This window comes from Elephas maximus, chromosome 7 (genome assembly GCF_024166365.1).
Source record: "Elephas maximus indicus isolate mEleMax1 chromosome 7, mEleMax1 primary haplotype, whole genome shotgun sequence".
In the NCBI taxonomy this organism is placed as follows: Eukaryota; Metazoa; Chordata; class Mammalia; order Proboscidea; family Elephantidae; genus Elephas; species Elephas maximus.
The window spans coordinates 117,215,241-117,239,327 of NC_064825.1; the positions used below are offsets into that span (position 1 = coordinate 117,215,241).

Here is a 24,087-nt window from a genome sequence, read left to right on the forward strand (position 1 = left end):
CCATGAACAAAGAGGCAACTGGTGGAGGACATGTCTTTTTACTTTCTATCAACCCAGAGTCCAAAGAAATGACTTTTATCACCCACAGAAACACTGCTCTTATGTTGTGGCTCTAGCTCTTTTCCCTGCATCCTCCTTTACAAGACCTAGATGGCAGATTGAACAACCTGGACCCTTAAGCAAAAACCGAAAGTCTATACTAATATATTCACAATTGTGGGCATAAAGGCTATTGCTTTAACAATAACTTTCCAAAGTCATAAGACAAGAGTGTTACTGCCTAAAAATGAATTGTTCTTTTTTCCATAAAAGAGATTATAAAAGCAGGAATTTAGGCTGTTGTTTTCATTGAAAATTAACCACAGGTTTCTAATTTCTAATTATAAATTTTGAATTTTTATAGTAATTTAAATGGAACGCCATGGCTTATTTAGAGAAGTATGCCTTTTAATATACATACATATATATAATATTCTAGCCCTGCTGACAATTTTATACTTTTAATTTTAGAAAGCAATATTTGGAAATAAAGTAGTCACATATAAATTCAAAATGCACCCGAATATACAAGTAGAAATATTTAACTACTCCTTTTGTTTTTCCCATTGAGTATCTTGCTTTAGTAGATTAAGGTTCTGCTCTACTGCGGGGAAAATAAGAAAGGGCAAAAAAAGGAACTTTTTCCTGTTTCAGTATAATTTAAAACTATCTGAATTTTAAAAAGTAAATATTCTTTGTTGTTGTTAGGTGCTGTTGAGTCTGTTCTGACTCATGGTGACCCCTGTGAATGAAACACTGCCTGGTACTTTACAAACATATAAAGCTTTTTTTTTTTTTAACTTTACTTTTTTTTTTTTTACTATGTAGCCTTTGATTTTTTTTTTTCTTTTTTCCTATTAGGACTTTAATTTTGGCTTCGTACATATATAAATAGACAGGGTGTACAGTTTGAAATGGACTGTGTTGGTGTGTTCTGTTAACCTATATCAGTGAACAATGTCATTTCAAAAGCCAAAGAAAGGCACAATATTTGAATCAGATCACAATTTCTGGTCCCAATAATTCCTCTCTTGCCCCATCTTCTTCTTCTCCCCCAATCCCAGCAGATGCAAGACTGGAAAAAATGGCTGAAGGGAATAGCACCAGGGTGACTGAATTCATTCTTTTGGGTTTTTCAGTTCACAGAGAGATCGAAATTATTCTCTTTCTGCTCATCTTAGTGGTATACACTCTAACTTTGGTAGGGAACTTTGGAATGATTTCATTAATCTGGTTGGATTCGCGACTTCACACACCTATGTACTTTTTTCTTAGTAATCTGGCCTTTGTGGACTTTTGCTACTCCTCATCAATAGCCCCCAAATTCCTGGAGACTCTTCTGACCAACCACAGATCTATATCTTTCTATGCGTGTGCAACACAACTGGGATTTTTCCTGAACTTCTTGATTTCAGAGATGTTCCTCCTTGCTGTCATGGCTTATGACCGCTATGTGGCCATCTGCAGTCCTCTTCTCTACATGGTAGTCATGTCCCAAAAGGTGTGTATGCAGCTGGTATTGGCTCCCTACTTATACAGCTTTTCTGTTGCTTTGCTCCACACAGTAGTTACTTTCCAACTGATTTATTGTGGCCCCAATATCATCAATCACTTCTATTGTGATGATGTCCCATTAATGGTCCTTGCCTGCTCAGACACCAGCCTCAAAGAGATTCTGATTTTCATCTTCGCTGGATTCAACATGATCAGCTCTTTGACTATTGTCCTTATTTCTTACTTGTACATTGTGGCTGCCATCTTGAGAATCCAGTCCACAGAAGGAAGGTGCAAAGCGTTCTCAACTTGTGCCTCTCATCTTACCGCAGTGACTATATTCTACGGGACTCTGATTTTCATGTATCTGCAGCCAAAATCAAATCATTCCCTTGACACAGACAAAATGGCTTCTGTTTTCTACACAATAGTCATTCCTATGCTGAACCCCATGATCTACAGCTTGAGGAACCAAGAGGTAAAGAATGCCCTGTGGAAAGCCATTGAAAAATGTTATGTCTTGTCTCTAACAAATTTAAAAAGATAATTTCCATACTTGGAACAATACCACGTACAAATGCATTGTTTTTTATAAATATTTTGTTGAAGTAAATTTCCTTTTTCCCCCCTTAATGAGTAAAATTCCTTTGTACTAAGTTCTATTTTCCATCCAACCTGTAATAAAATGTTATGTATAAAGGAGTAGAATTAAGGCTTTCAACAAATTAATACTAGTTCCGTATGGGACCTTGATATATATGACCTGTATTCTTATGCCATCAATACAAGATTCAAGGGCCCTTCATAAGATTTTTTTTTTTCTATTTATTATTTAATGAAGGATCTGAGGGAGCAATGAAGTAGATGAAGTGAATTTCTTGTCCACACCTATGGCATATTTCATGCAATAGTCTGCTCCTTAGCTGTACCTGACTGTTAATTATCATTCTTTGCTCTGCCTCTGACCACTAACAGGCCTGCTACTGGTCACTCCCTGAAATTACATGATTACCATGTCCTCTGGAAAGATGTTATTTCTACTACACAGGTCTCATATCAGGATTAGATTTTGAAATTCCAGGCACCCTTTTGGTATCCTAACACAATCAAGAATGTATACCTATTTTTATATTCCCTAAGCAATGCTATCGGTTCCAAAGGTTTTTGGAAGGTTTGAGAATATGAGGAAAATATAGTAGAGTTGGAGGAATGAAGAGCTGGCTTAAAACGAAGTGATAAATATGGTGGCTTTCTGATTCCAAGAATATAGCTCCATGTTGGGGTTACTACGGATTCCCTGCTTGGCAAAAATTGTTAACATGAACATCTGTTAACTGAAAGGTTGGATGTTTGAGTTCACCCAGAGACAACTGGTCCTTCCAGATAACATGTCCAAAGTGCATGAGTTGAAGCCTTGCCATCCTTGCTTCCAAGAAGCACTCTGTATTTCTTTCAAGACAGATTTGTTCATTCTTCTGGCAGTCTGTCTAAGTCATCTAGTGCTACTATAACAGAAATACCACAAGTAGATGGCTTTAACAAAGAGAAAGGAAAGACCAGGCACTCTGCTTCTTAAAAAAAAAATAACATAAAGCATTAAAAACACTATGCAGCATAGTTCTACTCTAACACACATTGAATTGCCATGAGTTGGAATCAACTCAACAGTAACTGGTTTGGGAAGTTACTATAAAACAACATCATACAAAACCAATTTAACCTTTCAAATATAATGGAATAGACTTGCTTCTTCATTCATTCAAATATTCAGTGTTTATCATGTGCTTGATATTGTGTGACATCACTGCAGAATAAAAGCAAACATGCCCCCTCCCCAATACTGCTGCAGGATTGGTAGAGGAGGCAGATATCAATCAACTAATCATTATATATATATATATATATATATATATATAAAATTTCAAAACGAATTAGTGAGGTTCAGACGTAATTAAGATGTCAGAGAAGAGTGATTAAACACTTAATGTGCTGCCAAGTCCAAGAGTACAGTGGCCTGAGCCACTAGTCCCAAAGTACCTGTAGAGTCCAGCAAGTGAGTGAGAATTGCATGAGGCCCCGAGGAGAACAGGGGCACAAGTGAGACAAGACAATGCTAATTTTTTTTTTCACTGCAGCACTTTTTTTTTTAATAATTTTTATTGAGCTTCAAGTGAACGTTTACAAATCAAGTCAGTCTGTCACGTATAAGCTTATATACACCTTACTCCATACTCCCACTTACTCTCCCCCTAATGATTTAACCCTTCCAGTTTCTCCTTTTGTGACAATTTTGCCAGTTTCTAACCCTCTCTACCCTCCCCTCTCCCCTCCAGACAGGAGATGCCAACATAGTCTCCAGTGTCCACCTGATACATGTAGCTCACTCTTCATCAGCATCTCTTTCCAACCCATCGTCCAGTCCCTTCCATGTCTGATAAGTTGTCTTCGGGAATGGTTCCTGTCCTGGGCCAACAGAAGGTTTGGGGACCATGACTGCAGGGAATCCTCTAGTCTCAGTCAGACCATTAAGTCTGGTCTTTTTATGACAATTTCGGGTCTGCAACCCACTGATCTCCTGCTTCCTCAGGGGTTCTCTGTTGTGCTCCCTGTCAGGGCAGTCATCAACTGTGGCCGGGCACCATCTAGTTCTTCTGGTCTCAGGATGATGTAAGTCTCTTGTTCCTGTGGCCCTTTCTATCTCTTGGGCTCATAGTTATCGTGTGACCTTGGTGTTCTTCATTCTCCTTTGATCCAGATGGTTTGAGACCAATTGATGCATCTTAGATGGCCACTTGTTAGCATTTAAGACCCCAGATGCCACATTTCAAAGTGGGATGCAGAATGTTTTCATAATAGTATTATTTTGCCAATTGACTTAGAAGTCTCCTTAAGCCATAGTCCCCAAATCCCCGCCCTTGCTCTGCTGACCTTTGAAGCATTCAGTTTATCCCAGAAACTTCTTTGCTTTTGGTCTAGTCCATTTGAGCTGACCTTCTGTGTATTGAGTAAGACAATGTTAATTTGGAAGAGATTAAAAACAATAGGAGACAAACTATGACCCCTTATTCCCTTTGGGAAGCTCACCAGACTCTAGTGAAATATCACCTCTGCCTCACTAGTCTCTCAGTATGTCATGGTGTACCTGTGTTGGCTTAGTCACAAAGTGTAATGTTTGCTCTGGGATACTCACTGGGAGGAATGAATTTATATTCTATAATTCATCGCTCTTAGAGTCTAACACAATCTCGGTAACCATTCCAAGTGATGCTAGAAGGGTGGTTCACTTAGTGACCAAAGAAAATGTGTACTATTTTGACTGTTTTCCGTGCTTCAGCTCCTTCCTGCTCTCTGAGAAGGCCCCTCTTTCCCAAGGTCAGAATGTGATATCCATCATCGTACTAGTGGTTCTAACCCTATGAGCACAGATTGGAGAGGTCACATAACTGAAGTTGAGCCAATCAGGTATCTTTCCAGGAAATTTGGAATCAGAATCTAATAGTTCTAGCAAGTCTTAGTTGATCACTTAATCTTGTTGTTACTGTTGTTAGGTGCCATTGAGTTGGTTCCAACTCATAGCAACCCTATGTACAACAAAATGAAACACTGTTGAGTTCTGTGCTATCCTCACAAATGTTGTTATGTTTGAGCCCATTGTCGCAGCTACTGTGTCAGTCCAACTCATCAAGTGGCTTCCTCATTTCATTCACCCTCTGCTTTACCAAGGATGATGTCCTTCTTCAGGTACTGGTCCTTCCTGATAACATGTCCGAAATACGTGAGTTGAAGTCTTATCAACCTTGCTTCCAAAAAGCACTCTGGCTATATTCCTTCCAAGACAGATTTGTTCATTTTTCTGGCAGTCTCTCTTAGTCATCTAGTGCTGCTCTAACAGAGACACCACAAGTGGATGACTTTAATAAAGAGAAATTTATTCTCTCACAGCCTAGGACTAGAAGTCCAAATTCAGGGTGCAAGCTTCAGGAGAAAGCTTTCTCTCCGTGTTTCTGGGAGGAGGTCCTTGTCATCAGTCTTCCCCAGTCATGGATCTTTTCAGCACAAGGACCCCAAGTCCAAAGATTGCTGTATTTTCCTGACGCTTGTTTCTTGGTGGTATGAGATCTACCAGAGCTGACACAGAGAGAAAGCTTTCCCTTGGATCCGGCAGACTGAATTTGGACTTCTAGCCTCCTAGACTGTGAGAGAATAAATTTCTCTTTGTTAAAGCCATCCACTTGTCATATTTCTGTTACAGCAGCACTAGAAGACTAAGACGGAATTCGGTACCAGGAATGGAATGCTGTTTTAACAGATACCTACCGTGTGGAAGCAGTTTTGAAACTATGAATGGATAGAGGCTGTAAGAGTTTTAAAGTGCTGCATAGTAAAAGCCTAGATTGTCTTGAAGAAACTGTTGGTGGAATTATGGATGTGAAAGACAATTCTGGTGCGGATTCAGAAGGAAATGTGGAAAGCTGTTACACTGAAGACAGCACGGATGGCAAGAAGCAACAGCAGAGAAACAGTAGTAGCAGAACCAGACCAGTGTGAGATAGTGCTGGAGCACACCCACAGAGTGAGAGAGCTGAGCTCCTTTGTGTAGGAGGCTTCCTGGCAGAGTGGGGTGCCTACGAACACTTATTGGTGGAGGTAGGCTTACTGACCCACAGAGCAAGACAGCTGAGTGCCTTCCAGCTAAAGTTTGCTGGCAGAGTGGAGTTCCTCCAGGAGCTCATTGGTGGAGCTAAAGAGATTTGGAACACTCGCCTGAGCAGGGCAGAAGCCAGCTGAGGGGCCAAGAAGTCAAGGGACCAAGAAGCAGATACGAAAGAGACAAGGATCACAGGAAAGAGAACTGCCTCAGTTTCAAAGGGTAGAGCGATGGCCTATGAATTATGGTAGAGCTTCAAAGAGTGAAGCCACAGTCTCCTAGGTTTCAAAGTGTCAGATCTTCACCAACTTGGTTTTGTTGTGTGGGGCTGCCATTCACAAGTGCGAGGGGATGGAGCAGATCCACTGCCCAAAACTGAGGGGGTGGGGCTGCCACACCCAAAGGGCAGAGCTGAGGGGGCAGCTTTGCCATTCAGATGGACTAGGAGAATGGAGCTGCCCAAAGCCGAGGGAGCAGAGTTGCCATTTCAGTAGGCCTGGAAGGCAGAGCTGAAGCCCAAGGCCAAGGGACCTCCACTCAGAATCCTGAGAATGTGGTCAGTACCTGGAGTCCAGAGGGCAGGGCCATTCTGTAAATGGTCTCAGAGAACACAGGATTATTTTCAAGCCTCGAGAACTGATGTAATGTGTTCTGCTGACTTGCTTAGTGCTTGTTATCCCTTCTTTCCCTCCAATTTCTCCCATTTGTAATGGAAATGTCTAGCTTGTGACTGTTCCACCATTGTACTTCGGAAGCAGATAGCTTGTATTCTAGATTCCCCAAAGCAAGAGGAATTTTTGGATTTTGGACTAGGAGTTGAATTAAGACTTTGTTATGATATGATGGGGTGACTATGTTTTACCTGTGGCAAGGAAATTAATTTTTGTGGGCGCAAGGGTGAAATGTTATGGATTGAACTGCATTCCCCAAAAATGTGTGTCAACTTGGCTAAGATATGCAGTATTGTGTGACTTTCTACCATTTTGTTGCCTGATGTGATTTTCTATGTGTTATAAACTCTACCTCTATAACGTTAATGTGGTGGGATTAGAGGCAGTTATGTTAATGAGGCAGGACTCAATCTACAAGGTTAGGTTGTGTCTGAAGTCAATCTCTTTTCAGATATAAATAAGAGAAGTGAGCAGAGAGACAGGGAACCTCATGTCACCAAGAAAGCAGCTCCAGGAGCAGAGCTTGTGCTTTAGATCTGCGGCCACTGCACCTGAGAAGCTCCTAGACCAGGGGAAGATTGATGACAAGGATCTTCCCCCAGAGCAGACAGAAAGAGAAAGCCTTCCCCTGGAGCTGGCACTATGAATTTGGAATTCTAGCCTACTAGACTGTGAGAGAATAAATTCTGCTTTGTTAAAGCCATCCACTTGCGGTATTTCTGTTATAGCAGCACTAGATAACTAAGACACAGTCCATCATATATTCGATATTCTTAGCCAACACCATAATTCAGAGACATCAATTCTTTTTTGGTCTTCCTTATAATCATTGTCCAGCTTTCTCATGTATGTGAGGCAATTGAAAATATCATGGCTTCGGTCAGGTGCACCTTAGTCCTCAAAGTGACATTTTTGCTTTTTAACACTTTAAAGAGGTCTTTTGTAACAGATTTGCCTGGAGCAATATGTCGCTTGATTTTCTGACAGCTGCTTCCTTGGGCATTCATTGTTGATCCAAGTAAAATGAAATCCTGGACAACTTCAGTCATTTCTCGGTTTATCATGATGTTGCTCATTGGTCCAGTTGTGAGAATTTTTGTTTTCTTTATGTTGAGGTGTAATCCATACTGAAAGCTGTAGTCTTTGATCTTCATCAGTAAGTGCTTCAAGTCTTATGTGCTTTCAGCAAAGGAAGGTTGTGTCATCTGTGTATCACATGTGATTATTAAGTCGTCAACCAAACCCAAAGTGACATTATTCATACAGTCCAGTTTCTCCTTTATTTGCTCAGCATACAGATCGAATAATTATAGTGAAAGGATGCTATCCAGTCACACACCTTTCTTTATTTTAAATCATGCAGTATCCCCTTTCTCTGTTCAAATGACTGCCTCTTGTTCTATGTACAGCTTCTGTATGAGCACAATTAAGTGTTCTGGAATTCTCATTTTTTGTGATGTTATTCATAACAACTATGATCCATAATTTGTTATGTGGCTTTAAATTGAAACAATTTTTTTATAAGTGAAAGATGAATGGAATCTAATTAATCAGTCTTCTGATTATATGACTTCCACTATGAGTTATGCACTGTAATATGTGTTAAAGTGGATCTAGAGACCCAGGAAAGGGTTCATATGGACTTATGTTGATAATAGACAAAAATTAAACTATGTTGCTTATGCATTTCAGTTTTACATATAATCCATTTTTTCTTCTGATATGACTCCTGTTTTCTATTTTCTCTATCATTCTTGCTTCAAACTCACCAAAAGGCCCATAAGTCAGACCCAGACATGACCAGAAATCAAAATCTGCCTGCATTTCAAGGTATGATGTCTTAGCAGAAGAGAAATAAGCTACCTTTTGGAGCCTAGCGATGAGTTCACACCTCAGTTCTATCATTTGCTAACTAAACAACATTGGACAATGTCTTGGACTTTATCACAAAAACTCTTCAAGAACAGCTCTGAGTGGTACGCAGTCTTGAGTCTGCTGCTTACAACAGAATTATCTTAAGAAGTTTTGGTCTAAGGCAAGAAACTATAAGTACATTATTGTGATAAAATTTAAAAGCTCAAAATGATAATTATCAAAGAGCCAAAAAAAAAAACCAAACTCTTGGTCAATTCCAACTCATGCAACCCTATAGGACAGAGCAGAACTGTCCTATACCATTTCCAAGGAGTGGCTGGTGGATTCAAACTGCTGACCTTTTGGTTAGCAGCCAAGTTCTCAACCACTGCACCACCAGGTTTTTATTTTCTAACTCCAAGTCTTTGCACATTTCATTAATTTTATTTTGTCTTCTCAAGCCGCCCTTTGAAATCTTCTGTTCAGCTACGGTACTTCATCATTTCTTCCTCTTGCTTTAGCTACTCGACGTTCAAAAGCAAGTTTCAGAGTCTCTTCTGACATCAATTTTGGTCTTTCCTTTCTTTCCTGTCTTTTTAATAACCTTTTGCTTTCTTCATGTATGATGTCCTTGATATCATCCCACAACTAGTCTGGTCTTCAGTCATTAGTGTTCAATGCATCAAATCTATTTTTGAGATGGTCTCTAAATTCAGGAGGAATATACTCAAGGTCATTTTTTGGCTCTTGTGGACTTGTTCTGATTTTCTTCAGCTTCTACTTGAACTTACGTATGAGCAATTGATGGCCTGTTCTGCAGTCGGCCTTGTTCTTATGGATGATACTGAGACTGATATCAAAGAGCAGAGATATAGAAATATTGGTTCTCTTACCCTAAAGCTAGTAAAAGAGAAAAGCCAATGTAATGAAATAACTCATATGTCAAAAGCTGTCTTTGATGAATCTATAGATTTACCCACTTCTTGCAGTAATGGAGTGGGTTACAGATAGATGGCATTGAACTTAGCTACAAGCTTTAGAAACTTTCAACCAAACCGTAAAGGACAGACCAAACAATTGAAGATATAAAATTCTGTGAAATAGGGCATTGCCTCAATGCAACTATAACCAGATATACAGTGTTGCCTCAGTATAGTTATAACCAGACTATACTTGCATAGAAGTAGAGGTCACAGCAGTAAGTTTAAGTGGTAAAACTGGCAAGCAAGAACAGACTTTCAGTATAATTTGTTCAAAATACCTTGTGTTTTGGTCACTAGAGAGGATGAAGAGAGTACTATGAAGTGTTTACACCTGGGTCAGTAGGAGAAATGGACACATGAATAATAATAATGATGCCAAGAATTCACAGTGTGTTCACTATCTGTCATGCACTATGTTATATACCTTTAATCCTGATAATAACATTCTAAGGAAGACAATATCAGTATCTCCATTTTACAGATAAGGAGATTTAGCAGCAGAGCTTAAACCAAGAACTCTATGGCTCTACAGCTAGGATGTGGTAAAACAGAGACTTAACCCAGGCACTCTGATCAATAAAATACATACAGACTTAGGCTGCTTCACAAAGTACATTTCAATGCTAGCTAAGACTTCCTTTTCTAAATATATAAACACAATCATATTACATTAGCATAAGAGCCTTCTTTTTCCTTCATGCCAACATCCTAGCATCACTGAGATCATTGTGGAAATAAAGATGTGATCAGCTAAACTTTTACAATAAAGAATGCAGGTATCAAAGGAGGTAATTTTCACTAAAATGTCTATAGGCTTAGCCTCGTTGCCATTTTGTAATGTATTCCTGCTTTCCCAGAGAGCATGTCTATTCCTTGATGGTCAAGCCTCATGAACGTAAACTGAAAAGGACAACAGGACAGCTGTTATGTTGATATGTTTTGAGGGAGAGTAATAGTTTGTGTACTGAGGGGGAAAAAGTATGTGCTATAAATAAATACACATGTATGCATACACATTTATATATACACATATATCTGTGTGTTTATAGATAAATGTACCCACATATCCAAGTAACATGTAAGTACTTATGCATGTGCAATTTTATAACTGTGGGGTGTGTGTGTGTAAGTATAATCAGGGTGTTACAGGTATATATAAAATAGCAAGAGAAACTCTATTATGCAAACATAGAAAGAACGAGAGGTGAAAATGTGAGGGATTATGTTATCTCAGTTCCTTCCAATTTTGTTTGAGTACCAAATCACTAGAATAAACAACTATTATAATAACTTATTGAAGAGGCACCCAAGCATCACGGAAAACAAGAGACTTTGACACACACTTACTGGATTTTATGTTTTAGTTCAACCAGTTAATAGTCATTAACATCCTGGCAATTATTGAATCTCTCTGAAAAAATAAAAAGGGGTATATATAAATCTCATAGGGTTGTTAGTAGTACTATCTGATTGGCAGATAGCACCCCAAAAAGTTACTGCGTATAACATAGATGTGTGTGTGTGTGTGTGTGTGTGTGTGTGTGTGTGTAATTGTGGTAATTTCGCATAGGGCTCTGTTTTCTAATCTTTAATTATTGTTATATTTTATGATTTTCCAACACTGGCATATGTTTTGGACTATTATTTGCTTAGTATATTTCCCTTAAATTGACTCACACGTTTATTTAAAAAATCTGAAAACTAAACTTTATATAACCACTGCAAATGAAAAATCCATGACAATTTGACAATTGCCCTAAATAGAGAGCAACAAAATTAAAAATAGACATTTAAAGTAACAAAGTGTCTGTGTAATATATAAAATCATCTCATGCACTGTATTTTGGGAAATATTGGCAAAAGACACGACTATAACAGGAGTTAATCAGAATTCTATTAAAATCACTTTAGCTAAAGGCAATTGATTTTCGATTTATGTGAAGGCTTTAATATTATTATATTAAACTATGCATTCTTTCAATTATTTTTATACCTGTATAACAACACCGAACCAAAAGTCGTTACTGTTGAGACTATTCCAACTCAATGCCAACACCATCATTAAAGGGACAATGAGGAATATGCTTTTTGAATGGATTGCCTTAAGGTATAATTTCTAGACAGAAAACAATGTTTGATAATTATGGTTTTCATACCCTCAGTTTTTTTTTTTTTTTTTTTTTTGGGCGGATGGACATCTATAATCCGTTGCCGTCAATTCTGACTCACGGCAATTCAATAGCAAAGACACTAATCTTGAAAGTCATGGCTGTCAGTTGCTGGCGCAGGCACTCAATAAAGGAAAAATGTAATTGTCCTTATAATTGTTTTCTTTTGGTTTCATTTGTTTTGTGATTACAAAAGGATAATATTAAATAGCTAAGAAACCTAATAGCTCAGAGTTTATACAGTAAACCACAGAGTGAGAAAGCACTCATAATGACAAAAGACCCAGTTTCTTGACTAATAAAGGCTCAAACGGAAATTAGGAATATGAGTAGGATTTTAATGTTCAGTGTTCCTGAAGCTTTGAAAAGAGATCTGGTTCCCCTTCGTCTGGGTAGCATACTGGATTAAGGTGAGGAATCGCGAAATCATTAAAAAACAAAACAAAACAAAAAAACCCAGTGCCGTTGAGTCGATTATGACTTATAGCGACCCTATAGGACAGAGTAGAACTGCCCCATAGAGTTTCCAATGAGAGCCTGGCGGATTCGACTTGCCGAGGCTTTGGTTAGCATTCGTAGCACTTAACCACTACGCCACCGGGGATTCCCACAAAACCATAGAGGTACCAAAAAAAAAAAAGAAAGAAAGAAAAATTCAGGTAATTTGAAGAGCTCCAACGATAAAAGGATTGATGTCTCAGCTCCCAAGGGTGTAGCCAGGGAGACTGAAAGAGCCTCATATTAAAACCGTAGTTCCAGAATGGAAACCAAACAACAAAAAGCCACGGTAAGGATAGTGTAAAAAGCCTGATGGAGGCTCACCTAGTCCATGCCTACAAATGTGGTAGACAAAAAACAGCTGAGAATTCCTGAGCCCAAGAAAAAGTCTATTGGTGTATGAAAGAGCTAGTGGAGAGACTTGGCCTAGAATTGAGAGACAGGGAATTGATTCATAATCAATTGATGTGACAGCTGAAGGTCAGGACAAATCCAAGGACATCACTGAATGGCAAGACAAAAGGGATATTACCTAATGTCTAAGACCAGATGGGAGAGTTCCTATTTCTTCTGATTTAACCAGATACATCTAACACCAATTCCAGAAAATGTAATTTTCTGCTGAAGGCTCTTTGCCAAAACTTAGTAGCAAGGTGATGTCTGATTAATAAGGAAAGATGGAAACTGTGGTCTATAGCTGGGTGACCAGGGTTTTATTTATCAAAGGAAAAAGAAAATAACGGCGATTGGGTAATATCTTTACCATAAGGATCACAGAAAATAGGGACCCTTGGAATGTCGTATTATGTCAGTCTCTGAGAAGACAGTTCTTGTTTGAGCAGCCTTACTTCATATACTTGACCACAACTCTTCTGAAGCAAATTCAGGTGGTGATTAAAAAACATTAGAAATTGTTAACACAATTCCCATTACCAACTAATGGCATGGCCTCCTCTTGCTCTCAGAATCCAGGGTTAAAAAAGGATACTGCCAGGTCTGCCTTTCCTCAGATCCAGTCTAAACAAGTTACTGGGAAAATGTCACCTGATTAATTAGTATATTGACATGAGTGACAATACTTTTGGTGTTTGAAGTAGTTCACCTTAACAGAGGCATTGCCACAACTATATGCTACTTCTCAGAGTCTTTCTATACATATTCAACTGTATACCCTTTTTAAATGAGATTGCTACTATGGGACATTCTACTCTATCTTAGGGTCACTATGAGTTAGAGCCTAACAACAACAACTTAAGCTAGAATAAACTCTCTCCAGGAACCATGCCTACCTGCCATTTGTCTTTATGCTAGTAAGTTAGAAAGAGTCATATAAGGTAGACCAATTTAAGTTGTATATTGTGCACACAAAAATTAAGATAAATTGAACAGTGAGCTTTGTTTTTACAAAGCCCAAATGAAATACCATTTTGAACCATACTGATCAAATTAGAATGCATGCTCAATGCAATAGCATTAAGTTGAGCTGACCTACTTATCTGGTTGATCTACGCTAGATGCTAAATGTTTGATTTAAACTGCTAAATACAGAGCCAATGAATGTAACATTACTGGGAAGAAGCTGTAATCAAACAACAATTTCAAATCAACCAAAGGTTTAATGGGACGTTATTCTATGGTCAAAGGTCAGATTTTAAATAATAGATAATCTTTTAACATTGGAAAATGTATAGTATAATCCAAACCGATGAGTAAAGTTAGGGTGGGAAAACAGGTTATAAAATATAAACATGGTTCACTCTCTCAAGCAATGCCTACTGAGGACAAGTCTTATGAATGTATTAAGGTACTAAGTGAAGATTCCAAATACAATTTCATTTTCAAAAATCCATTTATGTATCAATATTCTAGGATACTTTTTTAGGGAAACTGGAATCCATCAACATCCTGTAGTCATGTAAAAGCAATGTATATATATATATTTTTTTTTCTGTTGAAATTATATTTCACATGAAATCTAGGCCAAGGACTACAGACATAGAAAATATGCCATAGGAAATCACATTCAACTATAACATGGGGACCTTCAAATTAGCATTTATTTATCCACAACTTTTTATGAGTTGCTCCAATGGCTATGCTTAACACAGTTTTATGTACACCGTGAATGACATTATGTCAGTTTAAATAAAAATGCTGCATATGTAGGGTATAAAGCATACTCAGTCGTTAGAGTTCATTCATGGGGTAACACATCACTGTGGTAGATTGAACCTTTTCGTATACGTAAGGGTTGCCTTTAAAAATGCCCTGAGGTACCGACATACCACAACGATGTACACTACAGTTTCATTGCCCCAAATTTGCCTTTATGATTGCTTTATTGACTGCCTCTTTCACATCCTTGTTCCTCAGACTGTAGATCATGGGATTTAGCATGGGAATGACTGTGGTATAAAACACAGCCACCATTTTCCCCTGCTCCACGGACTCCTCAGTGGGCTGCCTAAGGTACATGAATATCAGTGTCCCATAAAACATGGTAACAGCTGTCAGATGGGAACCGCAAGTAGAGAAGGCCTTCCTCCTCCCATCAGCAGAGCGCATGCGTAGCACAGCTGCTACAGTGAGGGTGTAGGAAATCAGGACTACTGAGAGGGAGTATGTGAAGTTAATTCTAGCGATGACAATCATTGTGTATTCTTTGATGTGAACTCCTCCACAGGCAATCTTGATGAGAGGAGGATCTGCACAACAGAAGTGGTTGATTTCAAAGTTTCCACAGAAGTACAAGCCATATGTCCACAGTGTGCATATTAGACTAACAGAGAATCCATAGATACAAAGCACAGAGATAAGCCAAACACAGACAGTCCTGAACATTTTGCTGCCATAAAGCAAAGGGTTGCAGATGGCCATGTACCGATGAAAGGTCATCACTGCCAAGATATAGACCTCCACATGGACAAGGGCAATGAAAAGGTAACACTGCACCAAACACCCCACATAAGAAATGGTTTTTGTCTCTGATAATAAGTTTTCCAACATTTTGGGAGTGACATTGGAAGAGAACCACACATCAACAAAAGACAAATGACTCAGGAAAAAGTACAAGGGGCTCTGAAGCTGGGGACTGATGCTGATCAAAATGACCATACCAATGTTCCCCATCACAGTGATCATGTAAACTACTAGGAACACCACAAAAAAGAGAACCTGTAACTCTTGATGACTGGTCAACCCCAGAAGAATAAATTCTGTCACATCTGTGAAATTTGGCATTGCCTTTACAGAGACACAATCTCTATGGCCTATAAAAAAAAAAAAGAGAGAGACAAAACATGAATAGATTTGTTTTATTCCTGAAATATTTGAGTTCTGTTTAACCTTATTCTAATTCAAATAATTTAGAAAGCAATGTGGTTTTCACACAATGTCCAAGGTGGTAATAAATATATAGGTATTGTTGTTCTCTTCAATTGGTCTTATACAAAATTATTTTAATAATTTTCCAGCTTCTTATCTGTAAAAGAGGTATATAACATTTATTACTAAATTAGAAGTAGGCATTAATATATTTGCTAGGTTATTACAATAGGGCTACTTTAAAATCAGAGGTCATAGAAATGACCAAAGTCATACTGAGAGTTTCAAGAGAAGGACTAAATCCATTCCAATATATTATTTTGTAGAAAAGAAACCTGAGGCCCATGAATGTTAAAGCACACTCCCAAGGTCAGATAGCCAGTTAGTGCAAAACTGAGAAGTAAATAAGGGGCGTACTTTGATACTTCATTGAATACTGTCTTCACATATCTTACTTACCTCTCAACATCAAGAAAAATACAAATATGCATGTGATATTAACTTACCCATTTTTACATATCTTGGAGGGTAAGCCCTTTCATGCATAATTTTATGGCACAATGGACTTATAGATTGGTGTTACAATCTAGTCATCAAATAAATCTAGTTGACATATTTGTCCTACAGTATGCCAGCATATGATGTCATGTTTTCAAAATATAGAATTCCTAGTCATATTTTACTTTTTAAGCTAAACACTAGGCTGGCTTCATTGCTACCACCTGCAAGGGTGAGGCAAGAAAGACTTCATAGCACGGGCTATATCTGTTTTCCAGTTATCACAGAAAAGTAAACTAAAAGTGTATCAATCGTTTAGCACCCACTATCAAAATTATGTCCATGGATAAATATCAAAAGGTAAAGTGTTACATTAACTACAGTGGCTATTTCAGATTCCACTAGTTTTCAGAACCAATTAATTCCACCAATCATTCACATTCCAACTTAATGTCAGTACAAATTAAATGTTTCCAAATAATATCTTCTATTTTTAATGCACTTCCCCTGTTAACTTCTTGCAAGAAGTAAAAATGTACCATAAATGTTTAAGGAGGTATTTACAGAATTAACACCATTTTAGGAATTTCAGTTTTCCATATTAACAGTGTTTGGGGAGGTCACTGACTTATAAATGGACCTTTGTTTTTAATTGTTCCCATTATTTCATTCTATAAACATCAAGGCCAAGCATATGAGAGATGCATTTGTTAGATTATGTCCAGAACTATTCTAAGTTCTAGAAAGATGAGGATTAACAAGATATATTAGACTCCTGTTCTCATCATACTTCTCATCATACTTTTTAAAAAGAAATAAACAATAAGCAAATGAGATATTTTAGATAGAGGAAACTGCTGTGGCATGAGTACACCCTGCTAATAGAATAGGTAATAAGGTGGGGGAGGGGGCGGGTTACAAATGCTGTGGTCCAAGAACATCTCTACGAGGAGGTGAATTTTGAACTGATGCCCAAATAGTGAGAAGAATCCAGCTATGTAGGAATATGGAGTAAGAGTGGAGTTTAAGTACAAAAGCTCTGAAGAGGAAATGTTAGCTTGGCAGGGTCAAAAAGGACACTGCAAAAGTGTGTTGACTTGATGATCATATCCTGATCCCTTCACTTAGTAGCAGGGCATACTTGAAACAATTAATCTTTATGAACTATTTTCTTATCCCTGAAGTACTTAACATGAGAATTATATATGCTAGATTTAGAATATAAGCAACAGCATGATAAACAGGGAAAAGATTGAAGTTGTCTAGGATTTCATTTTATTTGGATCCACAATTAACACCCATGGATGTGGCAGTCAAGAAAACTAAAGATGCATTGCACTGGGCAAATCTGCTGCGAAAGACCTCTTTGAAGTGTTGAAAAGCAAAGATGTTACCCTGAAGACTAAGGTGCGGCTAACCCAAGCTATGGTGTTTTCAATCACCTCATATGCATGTAGAAGCTGGACAATGAATAAGGAAGACTGAAAAAGAATTGATCCTTTGATTATGATGTTGGCCAAGAATATTGAATATACCATGGACTGCCAAGAGAACGAACAAACCTGTCTTGGAAGAAATACAACAAGAATGCTCCTTAGAAGCAAAGATGGTGAGACTAAGTCTTACGTACTTTGGACATGTTGTCAGGAGGGATCAGTCCCTGGAGAAAGACATTATGCCTGGTAGAGTGGAGGGTCAGCAAAAAAGAGGAAAACCCTCAATGAGATTGAATGGCACGGTGGCTGCAACAATGGGCTCGAGCATAACAAGAATTGTGAGAATGGCACAGGACTGGGCAGAGTTTCCTTCTGTTGCACATAGCGTCTCTGTGTGTAGGAACTGACTCAATGGCACCTAACAACAACAACAACAACATATTTAAAATGACCTGAGTGCACAACTTAAATAAGCACTGAAGTTTTAGTTCTAATCTAAGTTTGCCCTTACGATGGATTTCCATGATCATAGCTCATCTTTTTTGGTTTGTTTTATGTGTTAGTCATTGGAAAGCTGCAGACCCTTGCTGTGAAAGAGAGCTAAGCTCTTGGACTTTTCTATATAAAAAACCCTGACCTCGATAGCATGAACCTATAATTCTCTAGCTAACAGAGCTTGACTTGGGTTAGTGGTACTACCATGCACTCGGCCACCAACCAAAAGGTTGGCAGTTCAAATCCACCCAGAGACACCTCAGCTGAAATGCCTGGTTATATACTTTGAAAAGATCACAGCCATCGAAAACACTATGGAGTCCAGTTTTATTCTGAAACACATGAGGTCAACATGTGTCAGAATTGACTCCATGGCAGCTGTTTGGTTTGGTTGGTTTTGGTACATTGTTTTAAGTACAACATATTACAAAGCATCTTAGAAACATAAATAACACCATTATCATGAAAGAGGACCAGTTTTCTAGATCATTGTCCATTTTGTTTCAGTCTCTGTGTGATCTGTGCCTTTTTCTTCTTCCACACATTATCACTGCAGGCCTGATGGTGCAGTGGTGAAGAGCTCAGCTGCCAACCAAAAAGTCAGCAGTTCAAATCCACCAGTCACTCCTTGCAAACCCTACAGGGCAGTTATACACTCTCCTATAGGGTTGCCATGAGTCAGAATCTACTCCATGGCAAAGTGCATACATTAACACTAGCCCTGTGGTAGTAGAGTCTGTGTTATTCACCTTAGAAGCCCTTAAGTTGCCTAACTTAGTGTTTGCATAAAGCAGATGCTCAATAATATTCACAAATATGGTTCTTTTAAGCTTCCTGATCTTTAAATCAGCTTCAGATGATACATTACAAACTCCAATATTTGTAAAGCTGTCTAGGAAAAATTTTTGTAGTCAAAGTAGCAGATGCTTTATAACATTAATAAGAACAGGTAATTTTATTGAATGTTTATTAAGTTCATGCATGCAAAAGTCCTACAAAACAGGTTCTATTAGCAGCTCCATTTTACGAATGAGAAAATTAAAGCACTGAAAGATTAAGAAAGTCTCCCTGGGTCAGATTGAGTGGATTGAGATGAAACCCAATTAATTCGACTTTAGCATTGTAGCATTAAAACCCAGTGCTGTCGAGTCGATTCCAACTCATAGCGACCCTATAGGACAGAGTAAAACTGACCCATAGAGTTTCCATGGAGCGCCTGGCGAATTTGAACTGCTGACCTTTTGGTTAACAGCCATAGCACTTAACTACCTCATATTGCTGACACTTTGATAGCCTATGATATTATTCTATTTCTTTTTATTTAAAATTTAGTTTAATTACCCATTAAGACAGGAGAAAGTTATCCTTTAGATAGTTTATCCTTGATGGACTAGAAGAGTTTTGAATAAACTCCTAAAGCAGGCTGGACTACAGATATAAGTCATTGCTTACCCCTATCCATCCAAGGTGGGGCGATCCCATTGACCTAAGATCAGATGACCGACTGACTTCTGGGAGAGAACTCATTTATTATATTTAGGTGTGAATTACTGATCAAAACTATTGAGAACATAGAATGTGTTCTTAAAAAAAAAATTAATGTTTATTGATGCTTGAAGAATTTCGCATAGAGAAAAACGGTGAAAATATAATCACTGGTGCAATTATTCCATTGGCTCAAGATCCCCAATTCTGTTCATAGATATTTTAAAATAACAGTGTGAAAATTAATGGCATTTAGCTGTAAAGAAGAGTAAAAAGAGAATATCTGCACAATAAAGACTTTGTAAATCCCCTATAACAAACTCATTTTTACGAAGTTTTTACTATGCTGTGAATACAAATGGAGCCCTGGTGGCACAGTGGTTAAGGATTTGGCTGCTAAACAAAAAGTCAGCAGTTTGAATCTACCATCCACTCCTTGAAACAGTTCTACTCTGTCCTGTGGGGTAGCTATGAGTCAGAATCCACTCGACAGCAACAGGTTTGGTTTGGCATGAAAAAAAATAAAAATAAGAAAATTTCCCAGTAATATATAAACAGTCAAACATTGTGGTAAAAATAAATCTAAAGATAAGGTGTTAATTTTCTCATCAAAAATGAAGGAAAATTATAAGACTTGACTGCAATAATCTTCACTGCAAAGCACGCAGAACTTGCAGACCTACCTTCAGCAAAAACGAGCAGCAAAGAGTAATTTCTCACCATTTATAAAAGAGTCTTGAACACTGGGAGCATCTCCCTAAGGAACCACCCAGGTAATTATGAAAGGAATAATGACTAAAATCCTAGAAACATCTCAGGGGTAGAAGAAGGGAAATAATTTTAATAGGAAGAATAAAGCTTATGATAAGATTAAGATCAAAATCTTGTCATCATAATACAACCTGTCTCCCACTTTTGCATGGGTTCTGCCCATTTTCATTTGCATTTGACAATTATGCATCTCGGGAAAAAATATTTTTGATTCGAATCATGTAAAATTTTTGTGACTGACTTTCCATGTAATAATACAGTTTAATAAGCAATATGTATGAGAATAAACGATCACATCACTGCAAGTTCTATACATTTCATAGCTTTTTGTGTGTGTGTGTGCTTGTTTTTTTGTTTTGTTTTTTCAAGTACTGTGAACTTTTGGGAGTAGATCTCCACGCCTTTCTTCTGAGATATTCCTGGATGAATTTGAACAGCCAAGCCAACCTTTTTGGTTAGTGGCAGAGTGGTCAGCCATTTGCACCACCCAGGGGCTCTTTTTTTGTTTGTTTCTTTGCAAATGTCAGATACCACAAAATCAAGAATCATCTGCCAACTCTGGGAAGGAGTACAAGTAGAGGTCATTGATGAAGTATTAGATTATAGCAGAAAGAATTCATCCCACTACATTCAGGCTTTTCTGGGAGGCAATAGTTTATGGACTTGGAACTTAGACAACTCTGAAATCAAACCTTGGGTCTACCACACTGACTATGTGGGCAAGTCATATAATTGTGAGTTCAATGTATTCATCTGTAGAATGAGGACACACTATTTTAAAGTGTTGTTGTTGTGTTCTAAGATAAGTTAGTAATAACTCTCAGCCCAGCAGAGCCTGTTGCCTATGAAGTTCAAAAAATTGGAAATAATTTGCATTCTCACCTCTAAGAAGTTTGCAAGTGTTAATTATCTCACCATCTTTATGTGATTGTGAATAATATAGTTGCCATTTTGAAGAATAAAAGGATACGTATATAAAATAACTATGAGGTTAAATTTTTGTCTAAGTTTATACAATTAGCAAGTTAAAGAACAAGATTGTCAACCTAGGCTATCCATACATTCTAAGCTGTATGATGCCTCTATTTAGTTTGGAAAACTAAGAACAAAATTAGACTCAGAAAAAGTTCTCTGCTGCATTCTTCAGTGCCCCAAGTACTCGGAACTACTGACCCGTCCCCCACATTGACAGATGGATTAAACAGTACCATAACAATTAGTAAGACTATTGTTTCTTATGTGCTCATAATATGAGACGATTCAATATGTTGTCATATTTTTCTGTCTCAAATTACTCACTAAATGGTTAAATGAATAAAAATTTCCCAAATTCATTCACTGCATTTTTAAATAAGAAAAACAAAGTATTTTAGTTTTAGGTAAATACTTAAACAATTTCAATTTCTGTACTTGTAAGCTGTGCCTGGAGCACTTTTTAATTAATGAAATTTTAATTAACCTTCACTACTTAACTTCCTTACAAGTGGGTCAATCTACTCTTTTTTTTGTTTTTCCTCTCCCAACTTTAGTCTGTGTGTCTCTCTTTTAGTTCTTTTCAGTGCACTAAAAAAAAGTCTTTAGTTTAATGTTCCTCTGTACTGGGCAATAATCTGCTGCCAAACAAATATTTAAGGAACATAGAAGACAAAATGAAGTCAATTTTATTTTCTTAAACACATTCTGGTAATTACTTTGTTCATGGCTTCTTTCACGTCTTTGTTCCTCAGACTGTAGATCATGGGATTCAGCATGGGGATCACTGTGGTATAAAACACAGCCACCATTTTCCCCTGCTCCACGGACTCCTCAGTGGGACGTCTGAGATACATGAAGATAAGAGTCCCATAAAATATGATGACAGCTGTCAGATGGGACCCACAGGTGGAGAAGGCCTTCCGCCTCCCTTCCGTTGAGCGCATCCGTACAATGGCAATGAGAATGAATAGATAAGAGATGATAACTACAGTCAGAGAATATGTGAAGTTAATGCCCGCAAGTATGAGCATCGTATATTCTTTTACGTAGGTCCCAGCACAGGCCATTTTGATGAGAGGTGGGTCTGCACAGTAGAAGTGGTTGATTTCAATTTTCCCACAGAAGTACAAGCCATAAGTCCATAATGTCGCTGCAAGACTAGTCAGAAAACCATATATATATGGGAATGAAATCAGTTGGAAACAGACAACCCTTGACATTTTGCTGCCATAGAGTAGAGGATTGCCAATGGCCATGCATCTATCAAAGGCCATGACAGCAAGAATAAAAATTTCTACATGGACAAGGGCAATAAAGAAAAAACACTGTACCAAACAACCAGAATAAGAAATTATTTTTGTCTCTGACAAAAGGTTTTCCAGCATTTTAGGGGTGACATTGGAAGAAAAACAAACATCGACAAATGATAAGTGACTGAGGAAAAAGTACATGGGACTGCTGAGCTGGGGACTGATCCTGATTAATATGACCATGCCAATGTTCCCAACCAGGGTGATAATGTAGACCAGTAAAAACATCACAAAGAGAAGGAGTTGCAATTCAGGATGACTAGTTAATCCCAAAAGAATAAATTCTGTCACATTGGTAAGATTGAGCATTTTCTTAAATCTGACCCAGACACAGATGCATTTTACCTAATAAAATAAATAGAGATCAGTAAATACACATACTAAATATAGCCATTCTTCACTTATGTTGTCCTTTGTTAACCTACTTCTTTTAATGCCTCTACTGTTTTCCTTTTGTTCTCTCCTCTCTTTCTCTGGTATCTTTTTCTTACCAGTATTTCTTTCTTGTATGCATGTATGCATACATGGTATTTTTTACACCTAAAGTGTTAAAATATTCATAAGTACAGCAATATATTGACAGACCTTCTATAAAGAAAGATTTTGTTTGTCTGCAAAGATTTCAGAAAAACAGCTCCTGCTATTTCCTGGGAAGGGAAAGGCCTCTTTCAGTGGCCCCAACTTTGAGAAGGTATATACATTTTATTTCTTCATTAAATTTATAGAATTTAGAATACCTGTGATATATTTGAAATCTAAAGCACAAGGAAAGAAATGCTATTCTGTAATCAAAAAGTAAAATGTTATTTCCATTTAGTCACCTGGCAAATTTGTTATGTTTATTAAAAAAGAATATAATAAAACTGTGTAGATGGCTTGACATAAATCCATTACTCTTATCATAATGGAATTAAAAAAAGAGAGAGAAAATCTCTTAAAGCATCACACTGATTTAGCAATTTTAAAAAAAGAACAATTCGAATCAATCTAAAAAATTGTTTAATCCTTTTCAGATATTGTCCGCATTACAAACAAGTCTAATAGTAATGAACTCAAGCAACACCTCATTTCTAAGAGCTTCTCCATCTGTCCTTGAACTATTAACAAATTCTGTAACAGAGTCAGTTTTCCATTTCTCTCTGCCTTATTGAGTTGTTAAACTTGAGATCAGAAGTTATGTGTTTATTAAGTCATTAGCCTAAGACTGTTACAATTCAGGTTAATTATTACAAAAAATAATTACAGTTTGTGGCAGTCAAAAATTGATATCTTCTCCATCTATTGAACATCCAATGATTATTTCAGCCTATTGTGCCCTTGGACATAAGATTTCCTTTTACTTCCCCTTTCCCTGCTACCTGTTGGTCAACTGTTCTGAAGTTCCTTAGAACTTTGAGCAAAATAAGAGTAATAAAATACGAGCAAAGATCTGTACTAT

The 24,087-nt window shown here is 37.6% G+C and overlaps 3 protein-coding genes across 3 annotated transcripts; 1 reads left to right on the forward strand and 2 right to left on the reverse strand.

Annotated features, from left to right (window-relative positions):
- Positions 1 to 1,123: 1,123 nt before the first annotated feature.
- LOC126079298 (olfactory receptor 1038-like) lies at positions 1,124 to 2,080 on the forward strand. Its single transcript, XM_049890223.1, has one exon. It carries the CDS (start codon positions 1,124 to 1,126, stop codon positions 2,078 to 2,080), a length of 957 nt encoding a protein of 318 aa, XP_049746180.1.
- A 12,582-nt stretch (positions 2,081 to 14,662) lies between these two features.
- On the reverse strand, positions 14,663 to 15,595 carry LOC126079340 (olfactory receptor 5M9-like). Its single transcript, XM_049890287.1, has one exon. The coding sequence runs from the start codon at positions 15,593 to 15,595 to the stop codon at positions 14,663 to 14,665; it is 933 nt and encodes a 310-aa protein (XP_049746244.1).
- Positions 15,596 to 22,025: 6,430 nt separating this feature from the next.
- Positions 22,026 to 22,958, reverse strand: LOC126079052 (olfactory receptor 5M3-like). The gene has a single exon (XM_049889952.1). It carries the CDS (start codon positions 22,956 to 22,958, stop codon positions 22,026 to 22,028), a length of 933 nt encoding a protein of 310 aa, XP_049745909.1.
- Between the last annotated feature and the right edge of the window lie 1,129 nt (positions 22,959 to 24,087).